Source organism: Pan troglodytes, chromosome 8, assembly GCF_028858775.2.
Source record: "Pan troglodytes isolate AG18354 chromosome 8, NHGRI_mPanTro3-v2.0_pri, whole genome shotgun sequence".
Lineage (NCBI taxonomy): Eukaryota > Metazoa > Chordata > Mammalia > Primates > Hominidae > Pan > Pan troglodytes.
In genome coordinates this window covers 105926031-105944502 of record NC_072406.2, presented here as the reverse complement: position 1 = coordinate 105944502, position 18472 = coordinate 105926031, and the positions used below count along the sequence as shown (strand labels likewise).

Below are 18472 nucleotides of genomic sequence, written 5' to 3'. Positions count from 1 at the left end.
AAGAAAAGAAAGAATGCACATTTGTTGGGCGCGGTGGCTTACGCCTGTAATTCCAGCACTTTGGGAGACCAAGGTGGGTGGATCACCTGAGGTCAGGAGTTCGAGACCAGCCTGACCAACATGGTGAAACCCCATCTCTAGTAAAAAAAAATACAAAAATTAGCCGGGAAAAGAATGCACAGTCATAGTTTATATCAGAATTATTACTTGGTATTATCACCACCATCATCACCCAACTTCCCTCATCCTGACCACATACTTAATATAGTATTTTGTTGCTTTGAGTTACATAGCATTGGTGCACATTTAAATTTTCATATCCATTGAAATAACATATTTTATAAATTAGGAACAACAGGTTCATGCATGTACTAGACACTTGGTATATGATAGAATATATTGTTGTAGTTATTCCACACATTGTCTGTCTTACTAGTCAACCTTCAAGGATAAGGAGTTGCTGTTACATACCTGTAACCCTGATGTCTAGGGCAGTGTCCTGCCGAGAGTAGGCACTGAATAAATGTTTGTGTTTTTTATTGTTGTTGAGCTATAATTGTTAACTTGAGATTTCCTAAGCAGGTAGGTTTTCTATCCTGTATTATTTCTAGTTCAGATCATGCAATCTATGCCTAATATATATTTTCTATTTACTCTTTTTCAGTAACTGCTGTCTCAAAGTAAAAAATGGAAATCTTTGCCTGAATGGACTGGTAGCAACAGATCTGAAATTCTTAGAAATGTTGGAACCAGAAGCTACTTCCCACACAATCCATGAAGTGGGGGGGAGAGAGAGAGAGAGAAAAGAGAGAAAGAGAGAGAGAGAAACTGGGTCTTATAGAGAGACAGACACAAGTACTACCCAGTTCTCGACCCTCACCAGGTTTGTGGCTTTAGGTTCTGTGCCTCTCTTCCTTATGTGTAAAATGAGGCTAATAACACAGCAGCACAGGGTTGTTGGAAGAGTAAAATGAAGCAACAAACAAGAAGATGCTAGGGATGGTAGAAAAATGCTAATAAATGTCAAATATGGATAGAAAGGAAATTGGATATGAGGTATAGGTCTGTTTAGTTTTATTAACAATAAAATAATTATATATTTAATATATTTACCAAAAAAGAAACTGCTTGACAAAATAATTCCATATACTATAACGTCAAATTGTAAGGCTTCCTATTGCTTTCACTTTTTTTAGTAAAAGTTTTTATTGAAATATAATCTGATTGCATTTTGGAATAAGTTAATTTACAATAATTTAATTTATCTTATAGCCTTTTAAGATCACATTCAGTGCAATGGATAAAGCAGAATGTATCTATAATTTATTGTCAGGGTTAGAGACTTGAACTGATAAGGATATCGTTATCTACTGTTTAGGGCAAAAGATGTAAAATGACTGTGCATTAAGTGCCAAGGTTTTCTCTAAAAAGGGCCCACTGTAAACGCCAGAAGCGTGCCAGTTCAATTCAACAAATATTTAATTAGCACTTGTGATTTCCAAGGCACCGTTTTGGGTACTGAGGAGGAAGCAAAAAATGAATAGCTGCTAATGCCAGCGAGAGACAAGACATGAACCAAACAACCAGACTGGAAAGAGTGGGGCGTCGTGATGTAGAAAAGGCAAAGCACAGGAAGAACCTAGTGGCGCTTAAAATAATCCAACTTTTCCTGCCTTTTTTCTTCTTCTTTTTAAGATTCTATTTTGGATCCCTTTTCGCATGTGCCAGGTCGCTTGTCGGCAGAGAATCCTCAACCCTGAGAAATCTCTCCTCCTATTCTTTCTTTCCTCACAAATTCGATGAGCTCTTCTGCCATCAGCACTGCTTTTGGAATGGTATCTATTGTGTGGGTGGCGAAACGATGGAGAGATATTTTTGTTCTAATTATGAGAACTGTTTTACTGGGGGAAGGAGGGAGAGGCAGATCTGAAGCGCTGATGAGCTGCTCTGAGAGGATCCTCCGAGGAGGCGTTACTAAGGTTACTAGAGAGAGGACGGCAGGTGATAGGCAGGGTAAAACAAAATATATTTTCAAATGAGAGGCGTGGGCTAAGCAGCAAGCAGTGCCAGCGGTACTAGATGCCGGATTCCCTAGAGGGGAAAGGAAGGAGACCCAGGGAAAAACTGGGAGCCGCGACTTGGCGAAAGCTGGAAGCCTCTTCGTCCCTTTCCGGGCCGTTTCTCCCGCTGCCCTTGTTTCCCGGAGCTGTTCTGGCTGTAGCACAAGATCGGCGCACTCGGGGGACGGTGCCATTTAGATGTAACACGTGGCCGTGTCGGACCGGAAGTGGTGCCCAGTCGGGACCCGTAGGGAGAGGCGGGTTGCGGGCGGCGGCGGCGGCGGCGGCGGTGGTTGTGGCGAGGCTGCGCGGCCGGGCGCACGGGACCTGTCCTGCAGCGGCTCTCTCAGGCCGTGGGTCGTCGCTGCAGCTGCCGGGAAAGAAGGAAACGACGACTCCGGGGGCGAACTTGGCACACAGGGAGGAAGCGAAAGGGTGTGTGAGGAGGGCTGTGGGTATATTTGGCATCAGGGAGAAGGACCTCAAAACTTGTTTTTCAGATAGTACTAGTTGATCGTCGGGTTTTTTTTGTTTTGGTTTGGTTTTTTTTTTTTTTTTTGGATGACAGATTCTGGAGACACCTGGCATCTCCGTTTTTGAGTTTCTCTCCGCTCTTGTCAGTTGATTCGTAGCCTGAAGTGAGTGAGAGCTTTTTAGTTCAACCAGTGAGTTAAGATAGGTATGGGTTGGATGGAGCGGCCAGCGAATAAAGAAATGGGAGAGTGGGAGCAAGAATAGGAAGTCGTGTCCTGGGGCGAGGGAAAAGATGATGATGATGATGTAACATTTACTGGGTTTCACTGTACAAGACACCGTTAAAACCCTTTAGATGAGGCAACTCTTTTAATCTCCATTCGTATGAGGTCAGCCATCTTACTAGCCTCTTTTTATAAATGAGGACACTGAGGCTTGGAGAGGTTAAGGAACAGGCCCAAAGAAAGACAAATGAAAAGTGCAGAGCCAAGCAGTGAAATCTAGTAGGCTGATCCTAGAATATATCTCTCAACTCCACACTACAGCTGTCCCCCATCAAGATGTAAAGAACGTGAGGACATAGGACAAAGAGTGAGAGGACAATATGGCTTGAACAGATGTGATAAGACAGCTGGAGTTGACCTAAAAAAGGGTGTAAAATCCAGGTGTGTAAGGCAATAACAGATGTAAGGGAGGGTAGAGTTGGAACTCGGGCTTTCAAACCTTCATCTCCAACCTTAACTAGCATCTTCCTATCTAGGATTTTAGTGGGGCAGAGAAGAGAGGTATATACCCACACACCTATGTTTGAAAATGGAATTACAGACTTTAAAGGTTATTTAAAGATTTAAACAACTTAAAGATTATTTCATGTAGCTACCTTATTTAATAGATGAAGTCCAGGGAGATGAAATGACTTATTCAAGGTAGCCAGGACTAGAAACATGTCGTTTACCCTAGATCCAATGCAATGAAGTTTAGAGAGTTCTTTCCTCTTTTTCCAGCTGCACTTGCTGTCGTTGTATTAGTTTTAACAATTTGATATATCATTTAACCTGGACTGTTCCTTCCAGCCATGTAAATTAGTTACGTATGACATCAAATAGTCCATCCTTCCGTCTTAGTGTGTGTTCCAAATTCAGTGCAAAGCTGGAACTAGGAGCTTCTTCCAATACAATTGAGTGGCAACTGAGGTCTCCCAGCATTTTGGGATGCTGAGGTGGACGGATTGCTCAAGCCCGGGAGTTTGAGACCGGCTTGGGCAACATGGCGAAACCCCTTATCTACAAAAAAAATTTTTTTAAGTTTGCCAGGTGTGATTATGCACTCCTGTAGTCTCAGCTACTTGGAGAGGCTGAGGTGGGAGGATTGATTGAGCCCAGGAGGTTGAGGATGTGAGCCATCATGGCGCCACAGCACTCCAGCCTGAGCAATAGAGCGAGACTCTCCAAAAATAACTAGATAAATAAAATGAAACAAGAGAAAGCTGACTAATCCAAAGGGCAAGGTGGTTTACCTTAAAGAAACTCAAAAGAAAATGGAAATCTCTACATATATTGAAAAAGATTACAGGAAAATTTTCATCAATTGATGATGTACTGTTCACAAATACTGTAATTCTCCTGGAATATAGTAAATCATATTCCAGAGAGGAAATTTGGAGTAATTGAAATTGTGGGCACAAGAATCAAGTACAGCAGATTAGCCACTTACTGGATTTGTAAATAGATTTACTTAACTTTGATTACTTCATTCCTAAATGAAGATAACTTTCTAACTTGCAGAATTAGAAGTGTTGTTTGTAAAGTATTTAACACAATGTCTAGAACAAAGTTGGTGATAAACACACAGTGATTATTACTACTCTGAATCAAAAGTGAAGGATTGCTAAACCTTGTAAGCAGTCACTGCAGCTTCTAGGCCTGGTTTTTCAGTGAAAAGATCAAAGAGTAGCCTTCTTTGTTCACCTAATGATAATTAAGGGTGAAAAATGTTGATGCATTTCCTGAAAGGTATGTCTCTTATTTAAAAGCGAATGAAAGTTTTAGATGGCTAGATGGCCTGTGAATAGGAATCTGCCCACAATGATCCTTTAAAACTATTGTGGCTGTTTAAGATAACTTATTTTTGAATTATTGTTTCCTGGACAATTGGCAACATAGATTCTAAATAGCTGACTTTGTACTCCTTTACAGATGCATGGTCATGGAGGCTATGATTCTGATTTTAGTGATGATGAACACTGTGGAGAATCCAGCAAAAGGAAAAAAAGGTAAGTAATTTTTTTTATTGATCTATTTTTCACATCCTTTCTAGATTAATATGAAGTATAAATAAACGAGTGAAATTTTTGAATTGTGTTTACATGTGAAGACAATTGCTCTAGTGAATGAATTTTTGTTCATTAAGCTAATACATTGATTAAAAATTGGAGAACAATTGTGGGAAAAATAAAAATTAATTCTGCAAAGGGGTTTATTGAAAGCGAAAGAAGAGTTTCAGATTTCTGGAATCTTTTCAGAAATCAGTGAAACCTTTTCATTACATATATTTTTCATTCAACTGTCAAGGACTGTTTATTTGCAAATGTTGTAGCTCAGAAGGGGCTTGAATGGTGGTCTCTTGCCATTACTTGCCTTCAAAGTGAAGTTAATATGGAGGATGAAAGTATAATGCAGCACAGTTATTACGCATACATGAATGAGCAGACTAAGAGGTCACGGGAACAAACTCAAGGAAGGTTTTTTTGAATTGCAAGAGACAAAAACTCTTAGCACATAAAGCCTGTGCATTACAAGCAGGATACGTCTTGGTGGAGCTGCTGTGCGTAGGAGCATTGTTTTTAGCTTTCAGTGCATAGAAACTCAGTTTTATACGTTGACTCAGGAGTGGTTGACTGATGTATACTAACCAAACTTACATGGCTGTTGACTGATTTTTTTAAGCAAATGTATAGAAATTGGCTTATTATTTCACACTGAGAGCAATATATTAGGCATACTAACAGGGTCTGAACATTTTTATAGGATACTCAGTCTCTGCAATAAAGGATAGTACTAATTATAATAAATTACATTTTTGATGCTTTACATTTTCTAGATTTTTCATTCAAAAATACTACTTTGTAAGAATAGAATTTGAGCAAATCTAGTTGGATACTCTGCTCCAGGATTATATTCATCACTATAACTAGGGCTGACAGTCTATGGCAGGGTGTCCAGTCTTTTGGCTTTCCTGGGCCACATCGGAAGAAGAATTGTCTTGGGCCACGTACTACAGTGGAGCACACACAATTGTGAATCTGTTGGTTCACATTGTTGGCCTGAAGCAGTGCTGGGCCTGCGTAAAATACACTAATGATAGCCAATAAGGTTTAAAAAAATGTGAAAAAGTGTCTTAATGTTTTAAGAAAGTTTACAAATTTGTGTTGGGCCACATTCAAAGCCATCCTGGGCCACATGAGGCCCATGGGTTGGGCGAGCTGGATCTGTGGTTTGTGTTCTCTATAATCAGCCCTGCTTTTTTGCGTATCATTAATTACCAAAAACTTCCTTATCACTATGTTACAGATAGAGAAATGAAGAAACAAAGAGATAAATAATTGAATCTTATTAAGATTAAGGTAGTAATTGACAGAATTAGGATTTGAATCAGGAAGCTAGGTGATATGACACTAGAGTCCATGCTTTTGTTAGTTCCATCTTCCCCGTGTTATAGGTATTAAATAATGTTAAGGTATTAATTAAGCTATTTAAGGAAATGTAAAATATCTCATTAAAGATCAGTGAGTCTTCTTAAAGTTAAGACTTACATTCTTTAAAGTATATTCCAGTTATGAAAATATAAAGAATTAGAAAATAACCTTTGAAAAAAGTGAACTCTTATTTTCTTCTTAATATACCAGGACAGTTGAAGACGACTTACTGCTCCAAAAACCATTTCAGAAAGAAAAACATGGAAAGGTGGCCCATAAACAAGTTGCAGCAGAATTGCTGGATAGGTATGGTATTTCAGTGTCAATTCTATTTCTTGGTTTAAGTTGCTTCGGACTAGGGGATTTGATTATGTTAATTTGAATATAAACATTTTGAATTTTCTTAAAAAAATTTGTTTTAACAGGGAAGAAGCAAGAAATAGAAGGTTTCATCTCATAGCTATGGATGCTGTATCCTTTTTTTATTTCCAGATTTTTATAACTAGTAGAATATTTTAAAATCTGCTTTTTTGTTTTATAAAATCTTGTGAAGTCAAATAGGCTTTTTTATTTTTAAAGATAAGTATTTAGTGATGTAGGATTTTGCCATTTATACTTTTGGGTACAATTCTCTTTTACTAATATATAGGAAAAATTTAGAGACAAAAATAATAAAACATATTACTAGTACTCTATAAATAGGTTTATAAAGTACATGAATCTGCAAATATATTTTCCAAATTGTTTTTTCAAGCTTTCAACATTTCCTTTTCCTATACTTATCTTTAGTCTCATTTTAATTTATTCTCTTCCTACCTGGTTCTTTGCTATTTAAGGTCTCTATAAAACTTGTATTTAAAATTAGGTCTATCCAGTGTGTCCCTGGATCTAAGGAAAAAATACAAATAAAATGAGGCCTGCCTGTGGACTGTCCTCAGGCCTGCCATGGCTTTAATTTTTAGGCATGACTTAAAGCTATCTTTAAGATAAACCCTGCTTCCTGGTTATAGCCATTTGTCAACTCAGTTTTTTAATAAGACTGGCTGATGACACTAACTGCTACGCTGGCCATCCATACTGCTGTTGAGAATATTGGAGAATTTAAGAGATACCAAGCAAAAACTGAAGTATTTTTGGGTATTTATTGCTGTGATCAGAATTGGGAGAAGGAGACAGTGTCAATTTGATACGCCCCCTACCTGTAATCATCTGTTTCACTGTGCTATTCCAATATTTTTCTTTTAAGTTATAGAAGTACCATTGTGTCACTAATTGATTTATTCTTCTTATCTCCTAACCCAATAGCTAGCTTTTCCATGGATCTCATCTGCCATTTGTTCCTTTAGCATTTAAACATTTGCTCTGCCTTCTCTGACACCTACTGCATTGGGGGCACCTAGTTATAGCCTGGTGAGAGTGAAAATATGGGTACTCTTTTTTCTGGCATAGGAGGAGTTGGAGCCACAGTTTTTTTGTTTGTTTGTTTTTTGTTTTGTGTGTGAGGATTTATTTTATTTTGTTTTTCTTTATTTTATTTTATTACTTCAAATTCTGGGATACATGTGCAGAACGTGCAGGATTGTTACATAGGGTATACATGTGCCATGGTGGTTTGCTGCACCTATCAACCGATCACCCTCACCCTTCCCCGCCCACCGGCTCCAGTGTGTGATGTTCCCCTCCCTGTGTCCATGTGTTCTCATTGTTCAGCTCCCATTTATGGGTGACAACATGTGGTGTTTGGTTTTCTGTTCCTGTGTTAGTTTGCTGAGGATGGTGGCTTCCAGCTTCATCCATGTCCCTGCAAAGGACATGATCTCATTCCTTTTTGTGGTTGCATAGTATTCCATGGTGTATATGTACCACATTTTCTTTATCTGGTCTATCATTGATGGACATTTGGATTGGTTCCATGTCTTTGCTATTGTGAATAGTGCTGCAATAAACATACATGTGCATGTATCTTTATAATAGAATGATTTATATTCCTTTTGGTATATACCCAGTAATGGGATTGCTGGATCAGATGTTATTTCTGGTTCTAGATCCTTGAGGAATTGCCACACTGTCTTCAATAATGGTTGAACCATTTTACATTCCCACCAACAGTGTAAAAGTGTTCGTATTTCTCCACAGCCTTGCTAGCATCTGTTGTTTCCTGACTTTTTAATAATTGCGATTCTGACTGGGAGCCACAGTTTTCTCTGGGTTGTTTGACAAGAGTAGAGTAGTTTTTGTCTCAAAGTTGTCTTGCTAGGCTGACTCTTGGTCATTTGGTTAGAGAGAACAGGCTTTTGTTGACGATTTTTTAGTCCGTGCCTGTTGGTGTTTCCAGGTTGTCACCTTCTTTACCTCCAATTCTAGGATACATGAGACAAAAAGAAAACCTAGGGAACTCGCTATCATGTCATACCATAGGTCTTCAGGAGGTCCCTAGCGGGGCGCCTTCTTCCTTCCACCTTTTAGAGTCTTTTTATGTTTGATATATAATGTACAAGGATTTTAGTTGTTGTTAGTATGAGGAATAGGGAGAAGCACATCTTTGCCTACTCCATCTTCCCGGAAGCAAAAGTTACACCCACCACCTGTTCTTGTACATAAAATTATATTGGAATACAGCCATGCTTCATTTATATGTTGTCTTTGGCTGCTTTCATGCTAAAATGGCAGAACTGAGCATTTGCAACAGAGACCATATGGCTTGCAAAGCCTGAAATATTTACCATCTGGCCGTTTGCAGAAAATGTTTGCTGACCCCAGCTCTAACAGGTTACATGACTTGCCATGGTCATGTGACCAGTTAGTGGTAGATCAAGAGCTAGAATCCAGATCTCCAGGTATTTGGTTTTTCTGTCTCTTTCTTTTTTTTTTTTTTCCTGAAATATTAACTGGTTTGTTACAATATGGAAATACCATAATCTGATTAAATTGTCTATTAGTACACATTATGATCAGTTAAATCACTATATATGTTTAATAGTCACAGAGAATATTGTAGAAGGTGAGGTTAGCTATTATGTGCATGTTTGGCTCTAGAGAGAGTGCTGTTGAGCTTTTTAAAACAAAAAGTAAAATGCTCATATATTTTGTTACAATGCTTTGAAAAAACATGGCATTTTATTCTTTGAATTTAAAAGACTATAAAAATTGATTTTTTATATTTGCTTTTTTTGAAAGTTTAATGTTGGGATTTAATATTATAAAAGTTGCATCTTCTATTTAGAGGCTTTATCATTACTAAAATAGATAAATTATATTTTATGATAATGAAAGATAAATTCTCTACTTTTAGAAACTATAATTTTAAAATTTTTCATATTGTGATTATTAGAATGAGTGGTGGTAGGAGGCTATATGCAGTTCAGCAATAGAATAAGAAGCTCTATTTCTCCCCAGATGGAGATATATTTTTATCACAAGAGTAGTATATGCTTGAAAAATAGTCGAAAGAAAGCCTGTACTTTACAATCTTCACTTTCAACAATTTAATATATACCCTTCTAGATTTTCTGAATGTGTAAGCATGTATAGTGTGTGAATATTTTTAAAAAGCTAAATAGACTCATATTGTGCTTTTTTTACCACCAATCAGCAATATATTATGACACCAAACAGCTCCTAAGAGAATAAAATCCTTAATTTTTTGCATTTCAGTATCAAAGACATACAAAGTTCGTAAATGACTATATTTTATACTATGGTGGCAAAAAAGAAGACTTCAAGCGTTTGGGGTAAGTATCAGGAAGTTTACATAGAAGGGAATGTGGGTTATGGGAAACTTTAAAGACCCACAGCTACTGTGCCTTCTGATTCTGTCATTCTTCCCTGCTTTCTATTCCGGTGTGCCTTTTTTTTTTTTTTTTTTTTTTTTAAGATGGAGTCTCACTCTGTCGCCCAGGCTGGAGAACAGTGGCTTGATCTCGGCTCACTGCAACCTGTGCCGCTGTGGTTCAAGCGATTCTCCTACCTCAGGCTCCCGAGTAGCTGGGATTACAGGCTCCTGCCACCATGCCTGGCTAATTTTTGTATTGTTAGTAGAGACGGGGTTTCACCATCTTGGCCAGGCTGGTCTTGAACTCGTGACCTTGTGATCCACCTGCCTTGGCCTCCCAAACTGCTGGGATTACAGGCGTGAGCCACTGCACCTGGCCCCAGTTTCTTTTTTATGTTATAAGGTAGAGATACCATCCACAGCTCCTGAGTAGCTCTTCATGAATCCCATTTTTTTGGACAGGCCTCAGGTAGACTCTTTACCTGCTGAGCCGGGCACAACCCTGGTGATAAAAGAATATCTGAAGAATACTCATGTGTCTTCTTGGCAAAGATCTTTGAAATAAGGAAATTTTTATACCTTGATGTTTGGGATTGCTTTTTAAAAGATAGGTAAACAAGAACTCTCAGTCTAGCATTTCTTGCACATCAAAGTCCTTCCCATGTTTAAGGCTCTTCTATCAGAACTTGTTTTTTGTTTTGTTTTGTTTTTGTTTTTTTAAATTTTTATTTTTATTTCAATAGTTTTTGAGGTACAGGTGGTTTTTGGTTGCCTGGATAAGTTCTTTAGTGGTGATTTCTGAGATTTTAGTGCACCCATCACCCGAGCACTGTATGCTATACCTAAAATGTAGTCTTTTATCCCTCACCTCCCTTCTGGCCTTCCCCCACATTGAGTCCCTAAAGTCCATTATATCAGTCTTTTGCCTTTGCATCCTCATAGCTTAGCTCCCACATATAAATGAGAACATATGATATTTGATTTTCCATTCCTGAGTTACTTCACTTAGAATAATGGCCTCCAGCTCCATCCAAGTTGCTGCAAAAGACATCATTTCATTCCTTTCTATGGCTGAGTAGTATTCCATGGTATATATAAATGGTGTGTGTATATATATATGGTATATATATATATATATGGTGTATATATATATGGTGTGTATATATATATGGTGTGTATATATATGGTGTGTATATATATATATGGTGTGTGTATATATATATATGGTGTATATATATATATGGTATATATATATATATATATATATGGTGTATATATATATACACACACCACATTTTCTTTATCCACTCATTGGTTGATGGGCACTTTGGTCGGTTCCATAGCTTTGCAATTGCGAATTGTGCTGCTATAGTGTGTGTGTGTCTTAGAACTTCTTAGTTTTATATGAGGTTTTTTTTTCCCTCTAACAATTTTCTGAGTTGGTAGGACTCTGAGAAAATTTAGTACCACCTCATTTACCCCCAATTTATCTCCCCTATCAATTTATCCTATATCTCCCAACAATCACTTTTTTTTCCTTTTTTTTTTTTACCCCCAGACTGTTAGCATTTTATTTTGAAAGGTCAATCCCTTTGGCTTTCTTCCTCCTTTACTCAGTCTTCTACCTAGGAAACTAGTAAAATGAGATGTGAAAAACTTTTCATATTTTTTAAAATTAAATCTCAGCAGGGTGGTTGGTTAGAATGAAACTTATTTTCATTCACTTTATTCATTTAGTGTTTAGTCGGGTTTCTCATTCTAGCTTTGGTAACTTAGCACCATTTGTATAATTGAAACCAATGCTACAGACAGATTCCTTATCCATTTAACTTGCTTCTGTAGTAGTATTTTTATAAGTGCCTTTTGAAAATACTGAAATATTTTTATAAATATGTGAACAAATTTATACTCACCAAAAAACTATCTTCATGTATTATATTTTTAATAAAATTTTCCAAAACTCACAGAGCTATTTAACCTAAATTTGACTACTTTTGTTTTTGTATTAAATTGAAAAAGTTCTGTTTTCCAGGGAAAATGACAAGACAGACTTGGATGTTATACGAGAAAATCATAGATTCCTATGGAATGAGGAGGACGAAATGGACATGACTTGGTAATTAGCCATCAGAGGCGTAATGCATCAAATGCTTTAGTCCTGTTTCTCCTGTTTTCTGAGTGGTTTTTTAGTCAAGGTGTTCAGCCCCTTCATAGAACAGTTCTGAATCAAGGACATAAAATCAAGCCTAGGATTATTTGGTTCTTTTGGTAATTTTTGGCAGTTTTAACTGACTTCTCATTGTTTGACTTAGTCTTCAAAAAAATAACATTCTTTTTTACAGTATTGTGTGTTATCTTGTAATATGTTATTATATGCTGCTGTTTTGGAAAAAAGTCATACCTGAAAATGTTTTTTTAAATCCAAACATTACAAAGGGTAAACAGTGAAGAGTGATTCTCCTTCTTATTTGTGACTGTCAGTTCTCCAATTTCCCTCCCTGAGTGAACCACTTTTAATAGTTAATATCCAGATATTCCATGCACATGTAAGTAATAGTTCTCTTAAAACATTAATATTTATGTAGTATGTATTCTTTGACATCACTTGAAAGTAGCAAACCATGGTTGAGTTTCTAAATGTATAATATTTATATTTTCATGGGTCTAGGGAGAAGAGACTTGCTAAGAAATACTATGATAAATTATTTAAGGAATACTGCATAGCAGATCTCAGTAAATATAAAGAAAATAAGGTATGCTTTCCACATATTTATGGAAAGAGGTTCTTATTCAAGTAAAATATTAACTTTTATTATACTGTCATGCCCCACATTATTCTTTTAAAGATGCTAATTCTAGACTCAGTTGTCCTGTGTTTATGATGTGTCATTTGGACCATTTAACCTCTGCAGCTGTGGAGTTTACAAAAGGCCTATGGAAATTTATGAAGGACAAGGATGCTTTTTTTTGTTTGTGAGCTGAGGCATGAAAAGTCTAAAATTAAACGCAAGTGGGTATTGGATCCTGTTTCATCCTGACTCTAGTCTAGAGCCTCTAGTGATTGTAATGAATGACTTAACTCTACAGAATAATGTCTTATTTCACAGATGATGTTTGAAACTGATAGATTTTAAAAATTGATTACCATTTATAGAGATCCAGATGCACATCTTCTATTACATAAATGTCTATTCTAGTAAAATTAACATTTCAATCAGTGCTAATTAGTAATGACAGATTTCCTTTCCCACTTTACATCTTACTTTAGTTAATATTTTTATTTTTGGTTGGGCGTGATGGCTCATGCCTGTAATCTCAGCACTTTGGGAGGCTGAGGCAGGAAGATTGCTTGAGGCCAGGAGTTCAAGACCAGCCTGGGCAATATAGTGAGACTTTGTCTCCACAAAAACTAAAAAAAATTAGCCGGGTGCAGTGGTGCATGCCTATAGTTCTAGCTACTTGGGAGGCTGAGGTTAGAGGGTTGCTTGAGTCCAGGAGTTTGAGGCTGCAGTGAGCTATGATCGTGCCACTGCATTTCAGTGTGGGTGACAGTGAGACTCTAAAAAATAAAAAGTTATTTTTATTTCTATCTCAAACATCAAATTATAGCTGGAAAAGATGACCCAGGAGCAGATCTCAGTTAGAAATATGAGAGGAGGGAATGTTGCATAAATATGTGTTATAGATACCGTATATTTGTATTAAGAAAAAACCTATTTAAAAAGCTATCTTGTATTTATCTATCATGAAGATTTATTTGTCATTTAAATCATTTGATCTCATTAGAACCAGGGTTGATTTAATAATTTTTTCAGTAGTGCCTTTAATATGTGTGTTGCTTCACAGTTTCTTATAGAAAATAGTAATAATGTTCATTTTGTATACCCTATTTATAAACCCGTGCACTTAATATATCCCCAGAACTGCTGTTTCTTATGAACTAGTTATGGACTCTGGTTCACAGCTGTCTTCTCTGTACCACATCTGGTTCAAAAAGCACCACAGTAATTGGAGTTACTTAAAGTTACTGTATTGTAAATCAAGTGTGAAAATTATGTCTTTCTAGGAGCATGTAACAAAGGAGATTTTTCAGCCCTGGCTTATTCATGGATTGTTCTTAAGTTGTTGTTTCTTTTCTTTTTTTCATTTATTTTCCCCCACCTCCTAATACCATCATAATTCTTCAGTATTTTTTTGTTGTTGTTCAGTATCTATTGAAACTGGACTAGGTACTATGGGTTAATACATGGTGACTACTTTTCAGAAAAAGCTAGTCTAGTTGAGGGGAGAAAATATACATAAATAAAAATTAAATATTTGAGTTCTCAATTTTTCAAAAATGGATACCACTAGAAATCGTACTTTAAAGAAAATAATCTTGAAAAAATGTGTATTTTCCTGCTAGAACATGATGAGTGATTGTACATGAGAGTAAATGCAGCAAGAAATCCGATATGACTCGCAGATTCTGACCATGGATGCTGAGAAAAATACGGAATTTGGAGGAGGATTTTTTTTGTGGGGGGAAGATAATGAGTTTGGTTTTGGCATACCATGTTTGAGGTGTTGGAGAAAGAGTAATGCCTTTGGTTCCCTCACTAGGATGCATTTTCTCTTCTCTTTATTCATACAAAGACAGTGTATTATTCAGTTAATTAAAACCAGCTCCTAATATATATAGTAGATACTTTTAGAGCATTTTTAGTGAATTTCCACCTTTGCCTCTTACTCCTATTCCTTTCTTTATTGCATTTCCCCTTTTTAGTTGGATCAATGTATCAGTTAGGATTAGGTCCAGAAGGACAGAGAAGACTCCCCGAAAAAAACCACTGGCTTAAATGAGCTGGAAAGTTTATTTTTCTTATACATAAAAGTTCAAGTCGATGGTCATAAAGTCAGAATCCTTCTTGTTTACTGCTTGCGTACGTGACCTCATTGTGATGAGTGCAGAGTGAGAAGAAAAGGAGGCTCAGCACCAAATCCTGAATAACTTCAGCTTTAATCCAAACTAGGACATTTATGTCAGGAAATAATATACAGTCTTTAACTAGTAGGATATAATGTAATTTGTTTTGTTACATTTATTATTTCCTCATAAGATTATAATCTTCTTGGTGACACACTATTTTAATAATCACTTTTTATCCTCAGTGGAATGCCAAGCCCAATAGTTAGTTGCTTAATAAGTTGTCTGTTGAATAGATTAATGAATGAAGAAAAAAGTTTGGAAACTATTGCTGTTACACTTGGCTGTGCTTCAGTAGACATCCTAACATATGTTGGATGGCAAGCAATCTCCACATACATATATAGGCTGAAAAATAGAATTAAACAGAGTTATCCTGAAATTTTATTTTTTCCCCTAGATTTGGAGGATTTTATTTTTGTTGGGTTTTAATCAGAGTATTTTGAAATATTTTGAGCCTTTATTTGCATTTAAAATACAAAATTGCCAAATTCAAGTAATAGATTAATGATTTTTTTAAAAAAATAATTGAAATTGCCAGGCACGGTGGCTCTTGCCTGTAATCCCAGTACTTTGGGAGGCTGAGGTGGGAGGATAGCTTGAGGCCAGGAGTTCAAAACCAGCCTAGGCAATATAGTGAGACCTTGTCTCTATAAAAAATAAAATTAGCCAGGCAGGGTAGCACATGCCTGTAGTCCTAGCTATTCGGAAGGCTGAAAAAAAAAAAAAAACCCCACAACAAACTGAAGTTAGCAAGGCATTGAACACTTTATATGAATCCTCTGTCTTACTATAATAATCCGGTGAACTTAAGGTTGTTACTATTTCCATTTTTATACATGAAGAGGAAGTAGAGAAGTTAAGTAACTTTCCCAAGGTTAAGACCTAATGAGTGACAAGAGCTTCTTGAGTTGGGTACAGGTATGCATGTTTCTAGACTGGAGTGGTTTTTTATTTGTTTGTTGTTATTTTTTGTTGTTGTTGTTGTAGTTTTTGTTTGTTTGTTTTGAGACAGGCTCTTGTTCAGTTGCCCAGGGTGGATGGAATGCAGTGGCATGATCATGGCTCACTGCAGCCTCCACCTCCCAGGTTCAAGTAATCTTCCCAAGTGTATTTTTTGTTTGCTTTTAATTTTTAGAGCATTTTTAGGTTTACAGCAAAATTGAGCAGAAAGCACAGAGTTCCCATATACCCCCTGCTCTCATACATGCATAACATCCCCTACTGTCAGCATCCCACACCAGAGGGGTACATTTGTTACAATCAGTGAACCTACATTGATACATCATTATCATTTGAAGTCCATAGCTTACATTAGGGTTCACTCTTGCTATTGTACATTCAACTGCTTTGACAAATGTGTAATGACGTGTGTCTACCATTATAGTACCATAGAGAATACTTGCACTGCCCTAAAAATCCTCTGTGCTCCACCTGTTCATCCCACCCTTCTTCCTAATCCCTGGCAACTACTCATCTTGCTACTTCCTCCATAGTTATGCCTTTTCTGGAATATCATATAGTTGAAATCATATATATGTAGTCTTTTCAGATTGGGTTTTTTCACTTTGTAATATGTACTTAAGTTTCTCCATGTCTTCATGGTTTGATATTTCTTCTTACCACTGAATAATATTAATTGTCTGGATGTACCACAGTTGTTTATCCATTCACTTAATGAAGAACATCTTGGTTGCTTCCAAGTTTCAGCAATTAGAAATAAAGTTGCTGTAAACATCTATATTTAGGTTTTCATGTGGACATTAGTTTTCAGCTCATTTGAGTGAATACCAAGAAGCATGATTGTTGGAGTATACTAGTTACTATTCTAAGTGTTTCATATGTATTATCTCATTTAAACCTCTTTAAACCTCTGTGAGTACCAAGGAAGTAGGTACTCATATTTCTACTTTACATATATGAGGAAGCTGAGGCAAAAAAGAGATTAATTTGCCCAGTACTATACAGCTGTTAAGTGGTAGAGCTAAAATGCAAATGTAAATAATCTGACTCCAAAGGCTGTACTTTTTTGTACTAGAATATACTACCTCTTTACTATACCATAACCTCTTTTTTTCTTGTCAGTCTTACAGAACAGGATATATTATCTGTTAACTTAGGTATCTTGTGGCCTGGCACCTATAACTTTTAAGCTATCTTAAAGTAGATTGTTCTTAACAGATAAATTGGTGATTGTTCAATGTATTTTCTTCAAATCCTATAAGAAGAGAAAAATCTGTCATGATGGGAATTACATTTATTTTTTAGGTTGGTGAATGTCATTGTTGGCTCCATGTTTAGATTTCTGTATAATTTAAATTTACATTGGCATAAATGTAATTTTTTTATTATCAGTTTGGATTTAGGTGGCGAGTAGAAAAAGAAGTAATTTCAGGAAAAGGTAATTCTTTAAAATTTTTACTTTTTAATAGGATAAACTTATTTTGTTAGGTTACTGAATTGGAGTCATTAAGATCATTCCTAACATATACAAGAAATTATTATCTACAAAAGTAAAATTAGAGAAGGTGTATTCATGATACATTATTAGCAAAGGTCTGAATATAATGCTTTAATGATTATTACCTTTATACTTTTGCCTTTAGAACATTCAGTTGAATGTTCTGCATATTTCTAAGTATGTAGAAAATATTTTACAAATTAAAGATTTCATAGCAAGACAACTTTCAACAAAAAAGAAAGGTTTATTTTTTTCCTTTCTTTATTAATTTTTGGAATAATGAATTGGTATTACTGTTTTTCAGCCAAATCCACATTTCAAAAGTAGAAGTTAAATATCACTTTAATCCCAATAGAATTTTGGGGCAGGCTAGTACTCATTTTTGGAAGTCCCTTATATTGAGCCCAAATACTTAGTCTAATAGCAAAAGACCAGACATTTGGTAGGCAATCAGTAAATGCTTTTTCTATGCATTATTGTAAATCTATTCATTAAATTTTTCCTGGAAATTGTGTATCTCCATACTGTCTCTTGCTGTAAAATTAGCTCCTTACTGAGTAATTGCATTTTAAGTGTTAAAGTACTGAAAACTATATAGTAGCACTAAGGAAATAATTTTAAACTTACTTTAAAAAATCTTTTAAATGGAAAGATTACATTTTTAAATGATTAAATATTTATGCTATCATTGTGGCTCATATATATCTTCCATAAGTTGGCTATGTTAGGTGTGAAATTGCATATGCCATAAAACAACATTAAGGAAAAAGAATAAATTTAAAGCTATTTTAACTTTTCTTAGGGTTATATTTTAGTTTATGTTTTTATCTAAAATAATGAGAAATCCTGAAATGTCTATCACAATTTTAAGATGTACTTTTATTGAATGAGATTTTCAGGTGAGTTTATAATGCTACCTTTTAAAAAAATTGATGGGTAGTCTCTAAATTCATATAACTGAATAAAGGACTAGTTAGGAAAGGGAAAGAAAGCTGCTAATGTGATTTATGTGATTTCTTTTATAAAGTTATAATTTTGTTGCTGT

At 35.9% G+C, this 18472-nt stretch overlaps 1 protein-coding gene across 3 annotated transcripts in view; it reads left to right on the top strand.

Moving 5' to 3' along the window:
- The first annotated feature begins 2256 nt into the window (after positions 1-2256).
- The window catches only part of FRA10AC1 (FRA10A associated CGG repeat 1), a 32876-nt gene continuing 16660 nt past the window's right edge, over positions 2257-18472 (top strand). Inside the window, exons 1-8 of one of the 3 annotated variants that reach the window (XM_507931.8) lie at positions 2257-2495; positions 4730-4806; positions 6439-6534; positions 6654-6699; positions 9883-9959; positions 12033-12116; positions 12669-12753; positions 17322-17367. In XM_507931.8, the coding sequence (XP_507931.2) occupies positions 4730-4806; positions 6439-6534; positions 6654-6699; positions 9883-9959; positions 12033-12116; positions 12669-12753; positions 17322-17367 (511 nt within the window). In that variant the 5' untranslated portion in view covers positions 2257-2495. Of the gene's footprint in view, positions 3200-4729; positions 4807-6438; positions 6535-6653; positions 6700-9882; positions 9960-12032; positions 12117-12668; positions 12754-17321; positions 17368-18472 lie in introns of all 3 variants that reach the window. The other 2 variants (XM_009458956.3, XM_054659804.1) reach the window with 2 other exon arrangements.